The sequence below is a fragment of the Charadrius vociferus genome, unplaced genomic scaffold (genome assembly GCF_000708025.1).
Source record: "Charadrius vociferus isolate BGI_N301 unplaced genomic scaffold, ASM70802v2 scaffold430, whole genome shotgun sequence".
Classification (NCBI taxonomy): domain Eukaryota; kingdom Metazoa; phylum Chordata; class Aves; order Charadriiformes; family Charadriidae; genus Charadrius; species Charadrius vociferus.
Window position 1 is genome coordinate 2,804,257 of NW_009646541.1, and position 13,733 is coordinate 2,817,989.

Consider the following 13,733-nt stretch of genomic DNA (forward strand, 5'->3'; position numbering starts at 1 on the left):
AGTAAAAAGGAACGGTAACCCAGGGCGCTCTCCGCAGCGGCCCGTGGGATGCTGTGGGTGGGGAGCTGGTCTGTCAGGAACTTCGCTTTTACTGATGCAGTCGCTTCTTCTGCAAGTAATTTCCTCCGGGTAGATACAACATGGTAGAAAGCTTAGTGTTTCACTTAGTTAAAATCAAGTTATTGCTAGTATCTTCTCGCTGTTGTGATCTTTAATAAGTAAATTCAAGAAGGTGTCGTCTTTATTGTTAGATAACGGTGCATTGTGTGGTTCATGTGATAAATCTTTAGTGTTAGTAGTTTTTGAACAGGGCAGTGTACTTATGTCCTTACTAACGACCAGGGTGACGGGACTGAGCGCAGCCTCAACAAGCCGAGGGTGACCCCGGGCTGGGGGAAGCTGCTGATACGCTGGAGGCAGGGCTGCTGTTTGCAGGGACCCCCAGCGAGCTGCGGAAACGGACTCGCAGAAACCTCGTGGAGCTCAGCGAAGGCAAACGCAAAGTCCCGGGTGCAGGATGGAATAATCTCATGCGCCATGACAGGCCAGGGGCCGGCTGGTTAGAAAGCAGCTTGGCAAAAGAGGCCCAGGGAGTCCGAGTGAACAACGGGTCGTGTGTGAATCAGCAGTGTGCCCTTGTGGTAGTGGAAACTAAGAGTGCACCAGTGTGCCTGTGTCTGCAGGAGCAGCTCAGGTGAAGCGATTGCTTCCCCTCTGTTCAGCACTCGTGAGACTGAGCACTGTGTTCATCTGGGGCTTCCCAGAGTAGGGCAAATGCTGACAGCCTGCAGCAAGCCCAGTGGAGGGCCCCTGCGTTGGTCAGGGGGCCGCAGTCCGTGATGTAGCAGGAGAGCCTTAGATAACTGGATTTGTGCAGCTTGAAGAAGAGATGATGTGGAAGGGGGTCTGATGGCTGTCTTCACCTGCCTGAAGGGTGGCTATAGGAGATGGAATCAGGTTCTTCTTGAAGTGAGAGGGTGAGAAGTAATGGAATAAGTTCCAGCAAGGGAAATTCTGATGAGATAGAAGAAAAAAATTTCACAATAAAGTGGTCGAACAGCAGAACGGGGCCCGGAAAGGTTGTGGAATCTCCATCTTTGGAGATAGACAGAACTTGACTGGACAAGTCCTTGAGCAATCTGAGCTAGCTTTGAAGCTAGCCATGTTTAGATCTGGCTTTGAACTACCTGTGAACTGACATGGGCCTGTGATTTCAATAGCCTTTAATTTGTAAAGCATTTCGAGATATCTTGGGATGACTGACTGCTTAAGTGTGCTTAAGTATGCCTTTTATTACAGAAGCCCATTTAGGTACAGGATAAAATTCTGCCTAGGAAATTAAGGGATTAAAGTTAAAAAACAAGCAAACCATGAACTCGGTATTCTTTAACTGTCATTCTGTTAAAAACCACTTGCTTTGATTCTTTCTTCAAATTTTAGGAAGAAAAGAAGATTCTCTTCTATCACCCAAATGAAGTAGAAAAGAATGAAAAAATTAGAAATGTGGGACTATGTGAAGCTATAGTACAATTTACGAGGTATGAAGTCTGAGTGCATGGCTCATTGTGTTAGCACAAGCACTGTATTTTAAATTTCCCAATCGTGTGTTTTCTTTTTGTGTGTATAAATATCTATGCCTACATATATGTTTTCTTTCCAGGACCTTTAGTCCAACAAAACCTGCAAAATCCCTACACACACAGAAGAATAGACAATTTTTCCATGAACCTGAAGAAAACTTCTGGATGGTCATGGTATTTATGCATATGATATGCATATTTCTAACACATCATACCGCAATGTTCTCAATGCATTCTGCATTGTCTAATACCAGCCTGTTCCACTTTCTAGGTTGTACGGAATCCCATAATAGAAAAACACAAAGATGGAAAGCCAGTCTATGAATATCAGGAAGAAGAATTACTGGTAATACTGAACTTTTTTTCCTTTTTTTATTTTTCCCCCCAAAATGTGTTACATTGTATTTTAAGCGTACCTCCAGAAATATCTTGGTTTGATTCTTCTTGAACTGCTGCCAAATTTTTTTTTTTTATATATCTTCATAAATGGAAAAAGGGCAAAGTACTTTTCAATAAAGTTTAAAGAAGAGAACAAGATAGAGAATTATCCAGATAGCAGTTCAACATCACACAATAAACATCAGTGAAATGTACAGCTGTGAGGCTTCTAGCTTGGAATAGCTGAATATTTCTTAGGATCTGTTTGTTCTTGCAAGATTTTAAATCTAGTTGTTTTTATTAGGTTTAAGTATACATGTATACTTTCTTAAGTATATTTTCACAAGACTGCTAGTAAACTTTACTGATGTGGGAAAACAAACAGCTCATAACTGTTATGGGATTTCTTGTCCAAACTGCAGTATGATTAGGTCAGTTTAACTGTATACAGGAAGGTATTTGGCCGGGTGGGATAATATTTAAAAAGCTGGTTGCTTGTGCTGCTTCCATTCATTACAGTGTGCACTAGTTCTGTTCCTCGTTGTGATCCAAGAAAAGGGTTGGTATCATAGGCACTCTTTCGCCAGGCAAACAATAAAATAAGTCTTTTTTTCATCAGGGCTAAGATCCTAGCCCAGTAAAAACCTGCTATGGTGTCTCACCTCCCTTAGCCCGTGACCTGGATGAAGAGGAAAATAGTCAGAAATAAGTTCATTTGCACTGACCGCTGGCCTTAGGGAAGGGTGCTATTTCTAACTGGTATTGTGTGCATGAGTTAATAAGGTGCTTTTGGTATTAAATGTAAGGGGGGAAGGGACTCCCTTTATTGAAATAGTACTTTATAAGTACAAAGAAATTTCCAGATGCTGACTCAAAATGCTATTTAACTTTGCAGAGATTGATTTTTCTAATTTGTGTTTGCTGGCTCTTTGAAAACATGTTATCTGTAGATCAGCCAAAAGATTTGAAATTCTGCCTCTGCTTATACTGATATCCTGATCTCTTTTCTGCAGGACAAGGTTTATAGTTCGGTGCTACAGCAATGCTACAGCATGTACAAGGTAGAGTTAGTACTACAGGCTTGTCTTCTGGGCAGACAAGGGATCCTCATGGTACCATCAGGATGTGCAAGCTCGTCATGGCTTTGACATTCTTGTCTCATCACTGTTGTCTGCTTTCTTCCTGAAGCTGTAATGGTGTTGATGGAAGAGAAGAATGAAGCTTTTGCAGTTACCTGTGCTGGTTCATTAGCTTATTGTAAAAATAAGAGCCTTCTAATTTCTGTGAAGTCCGAATTTCTTCTTTCACAGGCAGTTACACTACTAAGCATTTGATTGTGTTAGATATTATCTGTTGGAGATACAATAGCGGGTAAAGGCCATCAATCTGGCTTCTAGAAAGCAAGAGCGTAAGATACTTAAGCGGCACAGATAATTTCTCTACCATCAAAGAGTTTATTTAGTTTCCTTTTCTATCTAATTCTGCCACTGCTGCCATATATACCTGGACTCTGCAAATTTGAGAGAGATCTTTTCAATAAAGAAGGGGTACATTTGCATCTATGTGGAGTCCAGATACTGAGAAACAGGAGCTGTATTGTAATCTAGATATATGCATGGCCAAGTTAGAAGAAATTATTGTAAACTAATACCCAACTGACTGATTTTTTTTTTTTTTTCTTTGAACTATTAGCTTTTCAATGGCACATTCCTGAAAGCCATGGAAGATGGAGGTGTAAAAGTTCTAAAGGAGAGACTAGAGAAATTCTTCCATCGGGTAAGACCTTATTTTGCAGGCACATACAGTGCGCTTCTGCATTGCAAATAAAATGCAAAAATCTTCTCTAGGAGGCCGTAGTGTAACTAACACATACGCAGTGGAAAAGGTGTAGTGGCAACACAAAAAGTCCGGTTATTTTTTCAAATATTTCCTGCTTCCTACTAACACGGTAGGGTCTTTAAATGGGAGTTGAACCACAAGCAGGTTTATGGCTTCATGGAACAGCTTAGCTGTTGGATATTTTTTTGTTATGGAATCATGTTCATCCTTTGGAAATTCTGCTTTAACATTTGAATTGGTTAGCTTGGTAAGTCTGTGCAGACCTATTTGAGTAGCTGTTGCAGAATCATTCAGGTTGGAAGGAATCTGGAGAGGTCATCTAGTTCAGCCCTCAAAGTAGGGTAACACTGAATTCGAACTAGGCTGCGTGGGGCTTTGGCTGGTTGAGTCTTGAAAATACCCAGGGGTGGAGATTCCACAGCTGCAGGCACAGACTGAAAGTCCCACAGTGCTATGAAGTAATGGAGTTGTAATTTTTAACTTCTTCCCCACAGGGAATTAGTAGTTGTGCCTGATAAGGTTTCAGGAAATACTGCCTTGGTTATAATTAGTCTTCAGAATTTAATTTCAATCTTTAAAAGCAAATGTTTTAGTGAAAGGATGGAAAGCAAAACTTATTTCTGAGCAAGAAATCCATCAAATATTATTCAGGTATTTTTCACATAAAGTAACTCACTGAGTAGTAACGTCTGGCAGAATTTTGAGTTCCTACATGAAAAGTTTCATCAGGTTAGCTTTAAAAGATGGCAACAGTGTCTGTGTCCCCATTTTTCTCGTTTGCACGGAAGGAAACAGAGGACTGATGTCAGCAGTTCTGTTGTGGTAGAGATGCGAATATAGATATCTCTGATAATGATGGAGTGTAGACACTGTATATGGGTGTTTAAAATTTTGTTCTTTTAACAGGTTTTTAAAATAACACGATATTGTGTCAGTGTAAACAAAAGTACAGTTCCTTTTGATTTTTAGCACAGCCTTTGCTTGTGGGGTTTTGGCTTTTTTGCTTGTTTTTTCTAAGACTGTCCTAGGCTCTAGAATGAACACTTGGCATAAGGAGTTCTTGTTTGATTAGCTGGCATATACTTCTGTCTAGATTAAATTAAAAAACAGAGCATGGCAAAAAGGGAAGTAATAGATTTTTATCTTTAAAACATTGTTTTTCTTTGAAGTTCCTACTGAAGATAAAACAGTAATCGCTATAGGTTTGTATAACAGAAAGAAATCCAAGGAAAAGTTGTTTCTCTTTTTCACTGGGGAATTAGAAATGCTTAAAAAGTTTGGTGATGCAGGTTGTCCTGTTACAACCCTACTGAACGAATTGGCTGCGTGTTGCTGGCAGGCTTGGACTGCACTGAAACTCGGAAAGGAAATCAGACTTGGATTATAAACTGTGACAGAGATCTGTCATACTACTTGTCTGCAAGTACTTCTTGGTGTTTTGGTAATGTGAAATGACTGTAGAGGGAGCCACTGGATAACTCGTCTTTCATGGAGCAGAACATTTGATAGTGCATTTGAAATCTCTTGCTAAAGGTTACAGTCTATCAAGAAAGAGCATAATAGAAAGTATCTTTTCCTTTGCACGTTGAAAACTCATGAATTTATCTGCTAATATTTATATGGAGTTAGTTCTCAAATTAAATATTAGTAAGATAGGCTGTGCTTTCTTATCCCCTCAAAAGATCTTGAGCTAGCCTTAACAGCTGTTGTCGCTATGATTAAATAATAGCAAGCTGACATTGGGATTCATATTCACACATAAACCATAGAGTGGTTTGGGTGGGAAGGGACTGTTAAAGGCCGTCTAGTCCAACCCCCTGCCACACGCAGGGACATCTTCAGCTACATCAGGGTGCTCAAAGCCTGGCCTGAAATGTGTCCAGGGATGGGGTATCTCTCGCCTCTCTGGGCAACGTGGGCCAGGGTTTCACCACCCTCACAGTAAAGAATTTCTTCCTTCTATCTACTCTCAATCTGCCTTCTAGTTTAAAACCATTACCCCTTGTCCGGTCGCTACAGGCCCTGTTAAAAGAAGGAGTATGTCATACAAGCAGAATTAGAAGGGGGGTTTTTTTGGATTGTTAGTGTAGATCACTAGGGATTAGACTCAAACTCATCATTTAAATCTACATATTGGAAGTTTCCTGAATTCTAACAACAAACTGTTGTTATTCTTTTAGTACTTGCAGACGCTGCATTTACAGTCTTGTGATCTGCTGGATGTGTTTTGTGGAATCAGCTTCTTTCCACTGGATAAAATGACTTACTTGAAAATTCAGTCATTTATTAATAGGATGGAAGAAAGCCTGAACATAGTCAAGTATACTGCATTTCTCTACAATGACCAGCTTATCTGGTAGGCACTTCAGTAATTCTTCTGTGTCTTCAATTTTTCATTCTATAAATAAGTGCCATAATAGCAAAGCTTCTGAAACAGTGAGAGTTGCATGAAAATGAGAAAACTGGATGGTAAAACGAGTCATATGTAAGAAGGGCATTGGTCTTTGGCTTTAAAATCTCTAACCTATACCAAATGATTTCATCCAAGTTGGCCGGAGGAGCAGCTAGAGAAGTGTCCTTGTCATTTCCATTGCACAGAGCCTCTGTGCCTACACACAAGTTCCTCTGTAGGACCTTTTAGTAGAGAAGGTTAATTAAAGGATTGTTCTTTATGTGGTTCCAAACTAGAAATTTGCAATGCTTGTGAAGAGTTCTACTTAAAAACAGACTTAAGAATCGCAAACTTGATCTTTGTTTAAATATTGTTTCTATTTCTCTTCTGGTTTACGGCTAATTTAGATGTGTTTTGTATTTAGCACATACACTAACATTTTACTAAAAATGAATGTTCTGGGATTGAATCTACTGAGACACTGAAATGTTGCTAGTTTGGTGTGTGCTTTGTCTGAGCTTTGGTTAGAGGAATCTGAACTGCTACAGAAGCATGACTTGCGTTTCTTTTTCTCCCTGATGTTCTAGGAGTGGGCTTGAACAAGATGACATGAGAATTTTGTATAAATATCTCACGACATCTCTGTTTCCAAGGCACATGGAACCTGAGGTATGGGAGTTGGTTTGGTGGGGGGAGGAAGGGGAGGGCAGGGCAGAGGTTGTTGTTGGGTTTGGGTTTTGTGTTTGCTTGGGTTTTTTTCTTCTTTTGTTTATCTGCTACCACTAAGGGCTAAAATACCAAAGAGGAGTATCTATCTCTCTTCCCTCCCCTCTTAAAATTTAGTTTAGGAATTCTGAGACTTACTGCTTTCAGGGCACTTTACTAAACTCGGTAGTGTTTGCACCTAATGCTTACAACGTGAATTGTGCTGACGATTTGAATACCGGATGGTGATAGGGAGTTTACTGAGTGTTGATACCTGATGTCTGCTCAGTACTGCAAATGGATCACTTCCGCTTAATGGTGAAATGCGGCATGGAGTGCCATAAAACCACACGGAGTTAGTTATCCCTCCACACATAAAAAGCTCCATAAGTTAAGTTTTAAAATTAATAAATGCAAAATCAGAATGCCCTGCTCTGTCAGCATCTCTTACGCTGTAGCTGTACCTCCTGCATGTTACACCAAGAGTATACATCTTCATGAGTGGTAATTTCTGCAAATGGTTTGCTTTTATTTGATTTAAAGACAGTCCACAAAAAGTAACAGAAAATACCTCTAAGTTGTTCTTTCTTGTGTGTGTTCTTTTTTGCTTCAGTTAGCGGGAAGGGATTCTCCAATCCGTGCTGAAATGCCAGGAAATCTACAACACTATGGAAGGTAGCTCTTGTTTACTCTCACCATCTGCTGCTGCTTCCCTCAAGGGCAAAATGTTTGGGAGGAGTAGGTGTCTTTTGAGTACATAGCCCACACACGGTTCATTCTAGAGGGTCACAGAGTAGTTGGTGCAATGTAGAACTTGACCTCTGGAAAAAAAGATAAAAGGTTTCATTAACATTACTACATGTTTATTTTTCCTCCCCACTGTTCTTAATGCACTGCATGAAAAAATTTGGAAGTGCCCCTGTCATTTCTTCTCAGTCAGGCACTTCAGACAAAGGCGTAGATTTATTCTAGAGATTTATCTATTTATTTTTCTTCTGTGCTCAGCATGTCAGAGTGGGCAGTTCTGTACTTAAGCAGCTGAGCAACATTATTTTGAATTGTGGGTTTGGACATATTTCTTTAATCACGGCAATTCCTCTTGCCTGATTTATTGTATTCTTTTGAGCTCAAGGCACTGGCACACACTCCCTGTCCTGTGTCCATCTGTCCCTGCCCCAAGTTCAGGTGCTTCTATTGCACCACTGTTCTACATAAAACTAATTTGAATGTACTGTTGGAGAGCAAAGGAAGAGTGCTTTCCCAGTGGCAACAAACAAAGGGTTTTTAAAGACAGTCACAACTTGAATATGTAAAGAGTCTTGTTGTTGTTTCTTTGATCTGCGCAGTTTATTTCCTTGGCGTCTGACCTATGGAATTATTTTCTAGGTTTCTTACTGGACCTTTAAATCTTAATGATCCGGAAGCAAAATGCCGTTTCCCCAAAATATTTGTTAACACCGATGACACTTACGAAGAGCTTCATTTAATTGTGTATAAGGTATTACATTTTTCTCTGCAATTATTCCACAGAATTAGGAATCTATACACAACGAAGATGACAATGATGTGAAGTACTTATGAATTATATAAAAAGATGCAGTGATATGACCAGGTCAAAGCAAAGAGACAGAAAACTCTTTGGTGTTTCTAGCAACAAGCTTTAAAGCCTGAATCCTCTTCTGTCCCTCCTGTACTCTCCCCAAAACCAACAGTTGTTCTATTAAAACCAAATACCAGCCTTCAGTTACTTTAAGTGGTTTCATACCTGGCTTTATGTAGCATTAAACAATAAAACAAACAAAAAAAAATTTTTTCATGAAATGCAAGTTTCTTGCATGAAATGTTTTTTTAGCAAATTTTACCTTTCCCCTCCAACTTAGAAACTGCTAACTGGGCTCAATTTTAAAATCCTAAATATCCTGTGTTGTGCAGGGTTGCAAAGAGATTATCCTATCGAAGGGTTACCTTTAAACTGGTTTGGTGTTTATTTTTTTAATTTAACTGGTTTACCTCTGCATGACCTCACTGAAGTGTTGTCATTTATTTGAGGTAGTTGAGGTCACCAGTTGTAAATGTTTTTTTGCTTTAACTTTTTTGTTCCAGGCCATGAGTGCAGCTGTCTGCTTTATGATTGATGGTAAGTACCTGCTAGCATCACTTACTTGGCAAGACATGGTTAGTACAAAATGCTATTACATGCAGCTTGTTTTACTCTTGTAAAATACTCTCGTTAATTTGTTATTTGAGTCTGTTCTTCATGAAGGCTCTTACCAGTCTTTTGATTTTTGTTCCAGTGGTGTAAGTAATCAATTTACACAATAAAATGAGTAAATATTGCTTCAGTTAGCCATGGTCTTTTGAAATCATCCATAAGGTTATAATTAAGACAGAAATTTATGCCAGGACTCTCACTGATTTTCAATGAAAACACCTACAGAAACTGTACCTTCAGCTGTGGGAAAAGAATCTCATCTCTCCCTCTCCTTTACCCACCCCCTAGCTTCCATTCCGCCTACACTGGAGTTTTGCCGTAAACTGGACAGCATTGTTGGGCCTCAGCTCACCGTGTTGGCATCAGACATATGTGAACAGTACAACATCAACAAGAGAATATCGGGGTTTGTACCACATGTCTGTTCCTGTCGCAGTCCCTCATTAGTTGGTTAAAAAGTAGGTTTAATGAACTGCTTAAATAATGGTAATGTGAGCCCAAATGTTGAAAGCATTGAGTTAACTGTGTTTTAAATTATGTTTATCTGCCCTTTCCGCATCTTAAGCATTTATAAACTGCCTGTTGTTACTTCAGGGAGACCTAAATATGCAACAGCATACATATTATTAATTTAGGAACTAATGTTTATTGTGTGGTTGCTGAAACCTTCTTCCTCTACGTGCATAACTGTTGCAGAAAAAATAATGTAAATATTAAGATAAGTTTCAGTACTGTCAATTGAGATTCTATCTCCTCATCCTCCAGCTGACAGCAGATTACTCAGATACAAGAGGTGGAACTTGTAGGTTTTGCTTCTTTCCTATGTGAACTGAACCTAGCTGACCCGTGGAGATGCCGAGTCCTCTACGCTACTGCGCTTGCAGAAATACGTGCAAGGCGGCAAATGTGCCAGCTGAAGGGGTATTCGTCTGTCACTGACCCCCGTGTTGAAGCAGAAGTAGCAGTTCCTGCAAAATCTTAACTTGAGTTCGTACTTTCTAACTTTTCTTGAGGAAAACAGAATCTCATAATGTTCACAAAGAGCCCTTGGGCTAGTAGAACGTTTGAGTTGAAAAAAAATAAAAATTAAAAAATATCACTGTCTTTGTGCCCACCCACATTCTCCTTTGTGCTGATTTCATTGGACTTCTTTGACTTTCTGCTATTCTGTATAATGTTAGAGAACTGTATTTTTCACATCAAATGGACGCTGACAGCACTAGCTCTGTCTGAGGAGTGCCTTGGGCACAGGTACTTCCAGCTTGGGCGGAGTGTAACTCTTAACTGTTACAAATCCAAAGGGAAAACGAAGGGCTAAATACTAGAACAACTTTTGTTTAACAGTTTGAAATGGGGATTTTAGTAAGTGGATTATTTGGTTAGAATACAAGCTTTAAAGTTGAGTACTTTTTTCCAGAATTATGGCTTCTTGAAGCATTGCCTTGTATAGTAGGTGAGGAAAAAACTTATTTTTTCTATTTTGCAGGACTAAGTTAATGACTTGAGGGGGGGAAATGTCAAGCGAAAAAGAATGTTAACGCTTTCAAAAATATACTTCACTTAAAACTATAGCTGGCTTTCCATAAACCTTAATTTATTTTTAGATAGATTTGTTAGTTGGGGAAGCAAGAACAGCATCACATACGACAACAAAAGAGGAATTAAACCAAAGATTGGTGTGTGAATGAGCTTATTTAGTGGTAGAATGCCAAATCAGCAAAATCGCAGGGTATAGAATAGGATGTGCTTGAAATTCTGCCAGTCTACTAAATCATTAAACTTGGGTTTTTTTAATGTCATCTGGGACTGGCTTTGGCAGCTTTACCTCTTTTAAAGTTTAATGCCATGGTGCCCTGAAAACATGATACAGTTTCTTGAGACTAATGGATGTGGGTGACAGAGAGGAAGGGTATCTAGTCCTTCGCTAAGGTGCGTGGTGTCATCACGGTATCTCCCAGATTCTAAATAATACATAGCCGCAAGCACCAACTGCTACAGCCAGTGTTTGCCGGTCTGAATTTGTTGTGACTTCTACCAAAACTACAGCTCTAAGTGACAGATTTTATATTAACTTAATAAAAGAGGAAACGGAGGAAGGCTGCCAAGGCAGGAGTTTGAAAATAGTCTCTTGGTTGGCCCACGCAAATGATGAGGGGAAGAGTTCTTCCTTTTGATTGTAACAAGTAACAGAGACATGAGTGGAAGATTACTTATTAATCAAATTAAAGACCTAGCATCCGTTCAGACCAGACTGGAGTGGCACAGGGGAGCAAGGGAACAAAATGGGGACAGAGAAAAACCAGCTCATTAGAAAAATGCAAATACCGCTGGTCAGCGGGACAAGGCCTGCAGGCTGCCCTGTGCCTCTTCACTGGCAGCCGAAGCAGCAGAAGCGGAAAAACTGGTTGTTTTTGCAGGCTGGCTTTTTTTTATTATTATTTAAAAAAAAAAAAAAGTGTTAAAATGAAGTTTGATCATGCCACTAATCTTAATCAACTTTATCTTTTCAATGGGAAGATAATTTCAGGATGTCTGAGTAAGCTTTGCACTGGCTTGTTGCCTGTTCTCTGTGATGCCTGTGCTTGCAGAACATGTCAGTATTCACATTTTTTTAAAAAATCTTCTAGGGCTGAGAAGGAGCCTCAGTTTAAGTTTATCTATTTCAATCACATGAACCTGGCAGAGAAAAGTACCATTCACATGAGGAAAACACCCAGTGTATCGCTTGCATCTGTTCACCCTGACCTTATGAAGATTCTTGGTGATATCAACAGTGACTTCTCCAGGTAATGCTTAACTATTAAATAGTCTGTAGTGGCAGTCCGTCTCTGATACTGCACAACCCCAACAATTTATGACGATAAGCTGTCCTAATGATTACAAATAAAGTTGTTGAAAATGAACTTGCTGCCACCTTCTTTACTTGCTAAAACTTCTTTCAGAGTTGATGAAGATGAGGAAATTATTGTGAAGGCAATGAGTGATTACTGGGTAGTTGGGAAAAAGTCTGACCAGCGAGAACTGTATGTCATTTTGAATCAAAAAAATGCAAATCTGATTGAAGTTAACGGTAAGGATTGTTTTTTATTACCTTTAAATACAGTTACTACTAAAATGTATGTCCCTGGAGAAGTAATAAAATCCATCTCTCGAGAAATCTAGAGAGGGATTGATCTATGATAGACAAGGTAAGTTTGCGTAAGTTTTTAGTCTGCTTTCTACCAGCTGTGAAAGAACAGCATAAATATTCAGCAGCCATTCTTAATTATTAATCGGTCATTCTTCCTCCTTCAGATAATAGAGCTCTGTGAGCTTAGTTTAGGAGTAATTAATGAAGTCTGTTAGAGGTGAGAGGTGGACATATTGACATGTGAGTTAGGTTTTATTGCCAGTGATCCATGGGTGGGTTACTCGTACATCATGTCTATCCCGTCAGTGATCCTCACTCCAGCGTTTTCTTCTTTCTAATGCTGTTTAGAGAATGATTTGCTGTGACTAAGAGTGCAAATTAAGACGCAATAAGCTTTTAAATAGACTAAGACAAATGGCAGTTTGAGTCTTGCAGCAATTTTAGGGTGCTCTGTTTTAACAGGAGGCAATGTGCTCACTTGGATGATGGGGAAGAATTAATACTTTTCCGAGACCAAAGCCTAGCAACCTAAATTTTAAAAAGAGGAACGAGTTGCTGACTGACTTGATTTATTGTAACAGCCTACATCAATCCCTCCTTCCCCTGCAGAGGGGGTACAATGTGCTGCCCTGTATTGAAGCTCATTCTTCTGCTGTTGCAGCGTAAAACGGCCCGGCAGCAAACTCAAACCATCATTTACACTTGAGCTACTCAGAATGCAACTCATCTTTGAGACAGTGTGAAACACCAGACTTGACTCAACTCTCTTTTACTGAAGACAGAATACAATTAAGTATATTTCTACATTAGAAACTCCTAGGTTTCTTCTGTTTGGATTTAATTATATTCTCATTGATGATCCCTAGGTTTTTTTTCTTGCAGAGGTTCCTGTAAAATATCATACTGACATACCTGCTGCTTTTTTTTTTTTTTTTTTACAGAAGAAGTGAAGAAGCTTTGTGCGACACAGTTTAATAATATTTTCTTCTTGGATTGATCTGCAAAGGGCTGATTTATTGAAGATGTCAATGTCAGACACTTGTTCAACATGAAAAGTTATTAGTCATATTATTGACTGGAATAATGACAATAGTAAAGCAATACTTGCTTTGTAAGAATCAAAATTTCTACTAAAATCTGTAAACTCTGATCACAAAATTTTTAGATTTTAAAAATATTTATGTGCAAACTAATTAAAAAACAGTCTGAATTCATCTGTACCATTCCATTCTGATACCCTTATGTGAATATTTTACTGGAAAATAAACCTAATAATTGTTACACTTTCAAGGGCATCTTTTTGTTTTCCTGTGTTCATTTGCATCACGGTGTGACTTTCTGCTAACCTGTACAGTGGAAGTGGTTACAGCAGACCCCTGAACAAGGACCTCTCTAGGTTGACCTGTTCTTTGCAGCTTCTGCTTCAGCCTCATTTACATTCTCAGTCAAATTCTTACATACTTGTTTCTATGCAGTACTTCAGTCAAATAAGCCATG

The 13,733-nt window shown here is 39.2% G+C and overlaps 1 protein-coding gene across 1 annotated transcript; it reads left to right on the top strand.

Annotated features, from left to right (window-relative positions):
* The first annotated feature begins 1,446 nt into the window (after nt 1-1,446).
* CCZ1 (CCZ1 vacuolar protein trafficking and biogenesis associated homolog (S. cerevisiae)) lies at nt 1,447-13,523 on the top strand. Its single transcript, XM_009885918.1, has 14 exons — nt 1,447-1,538; nt 1,661-1,754; nt 1,852-1,926; nt 2,972-3,019; nt 3,651-3,734; nt 5,978-6,153; nt 6,777-6,858; nt 7,508-7,569; nt 8,281-8,392; nt 8,998-9,031; nt 9,395-9,512; nt 11,734-11,892; nt 12,049-12,176; nt 13,178-13,523. The coding sequence occupies exons 2-14, from the start codon at nt 1,746-1,748 to the stop codon at nt 13,231-13,233; spliced, it is 1,143 nt and encodes a 380-aa protein (XP_009884220.1). The 5' UTR covers nt 1,447-1,538; nt 1,661-1,745; the 3' UTR covers nt 13,234-13,523.
* Nucleotides 13,524-13,733: the final 210 nt, after the last annotated feature.

What these genes read in the sequence shown, in the direction of transcription:
- CCZ1 (XM_009885918.1), top strand. An exon ending in AATCTACAACACTATGGAAG is followed by an intron (nt 7,570 to 8,280) that starts GTAGCTCTTGTT and finishes ATTATTTTCTAG; the next exon opens with GTTTCTTACTGGACCTTTAA. An exon ending in ATCAACAAGAGAATATCGGG is followed by an intron (nt 9,513 to 11,733) that starts GTTTGTACCACA and finishes AAAATCTTCTAG; the next exon opens with GGCTGAGAAGGAGCCTCAGT.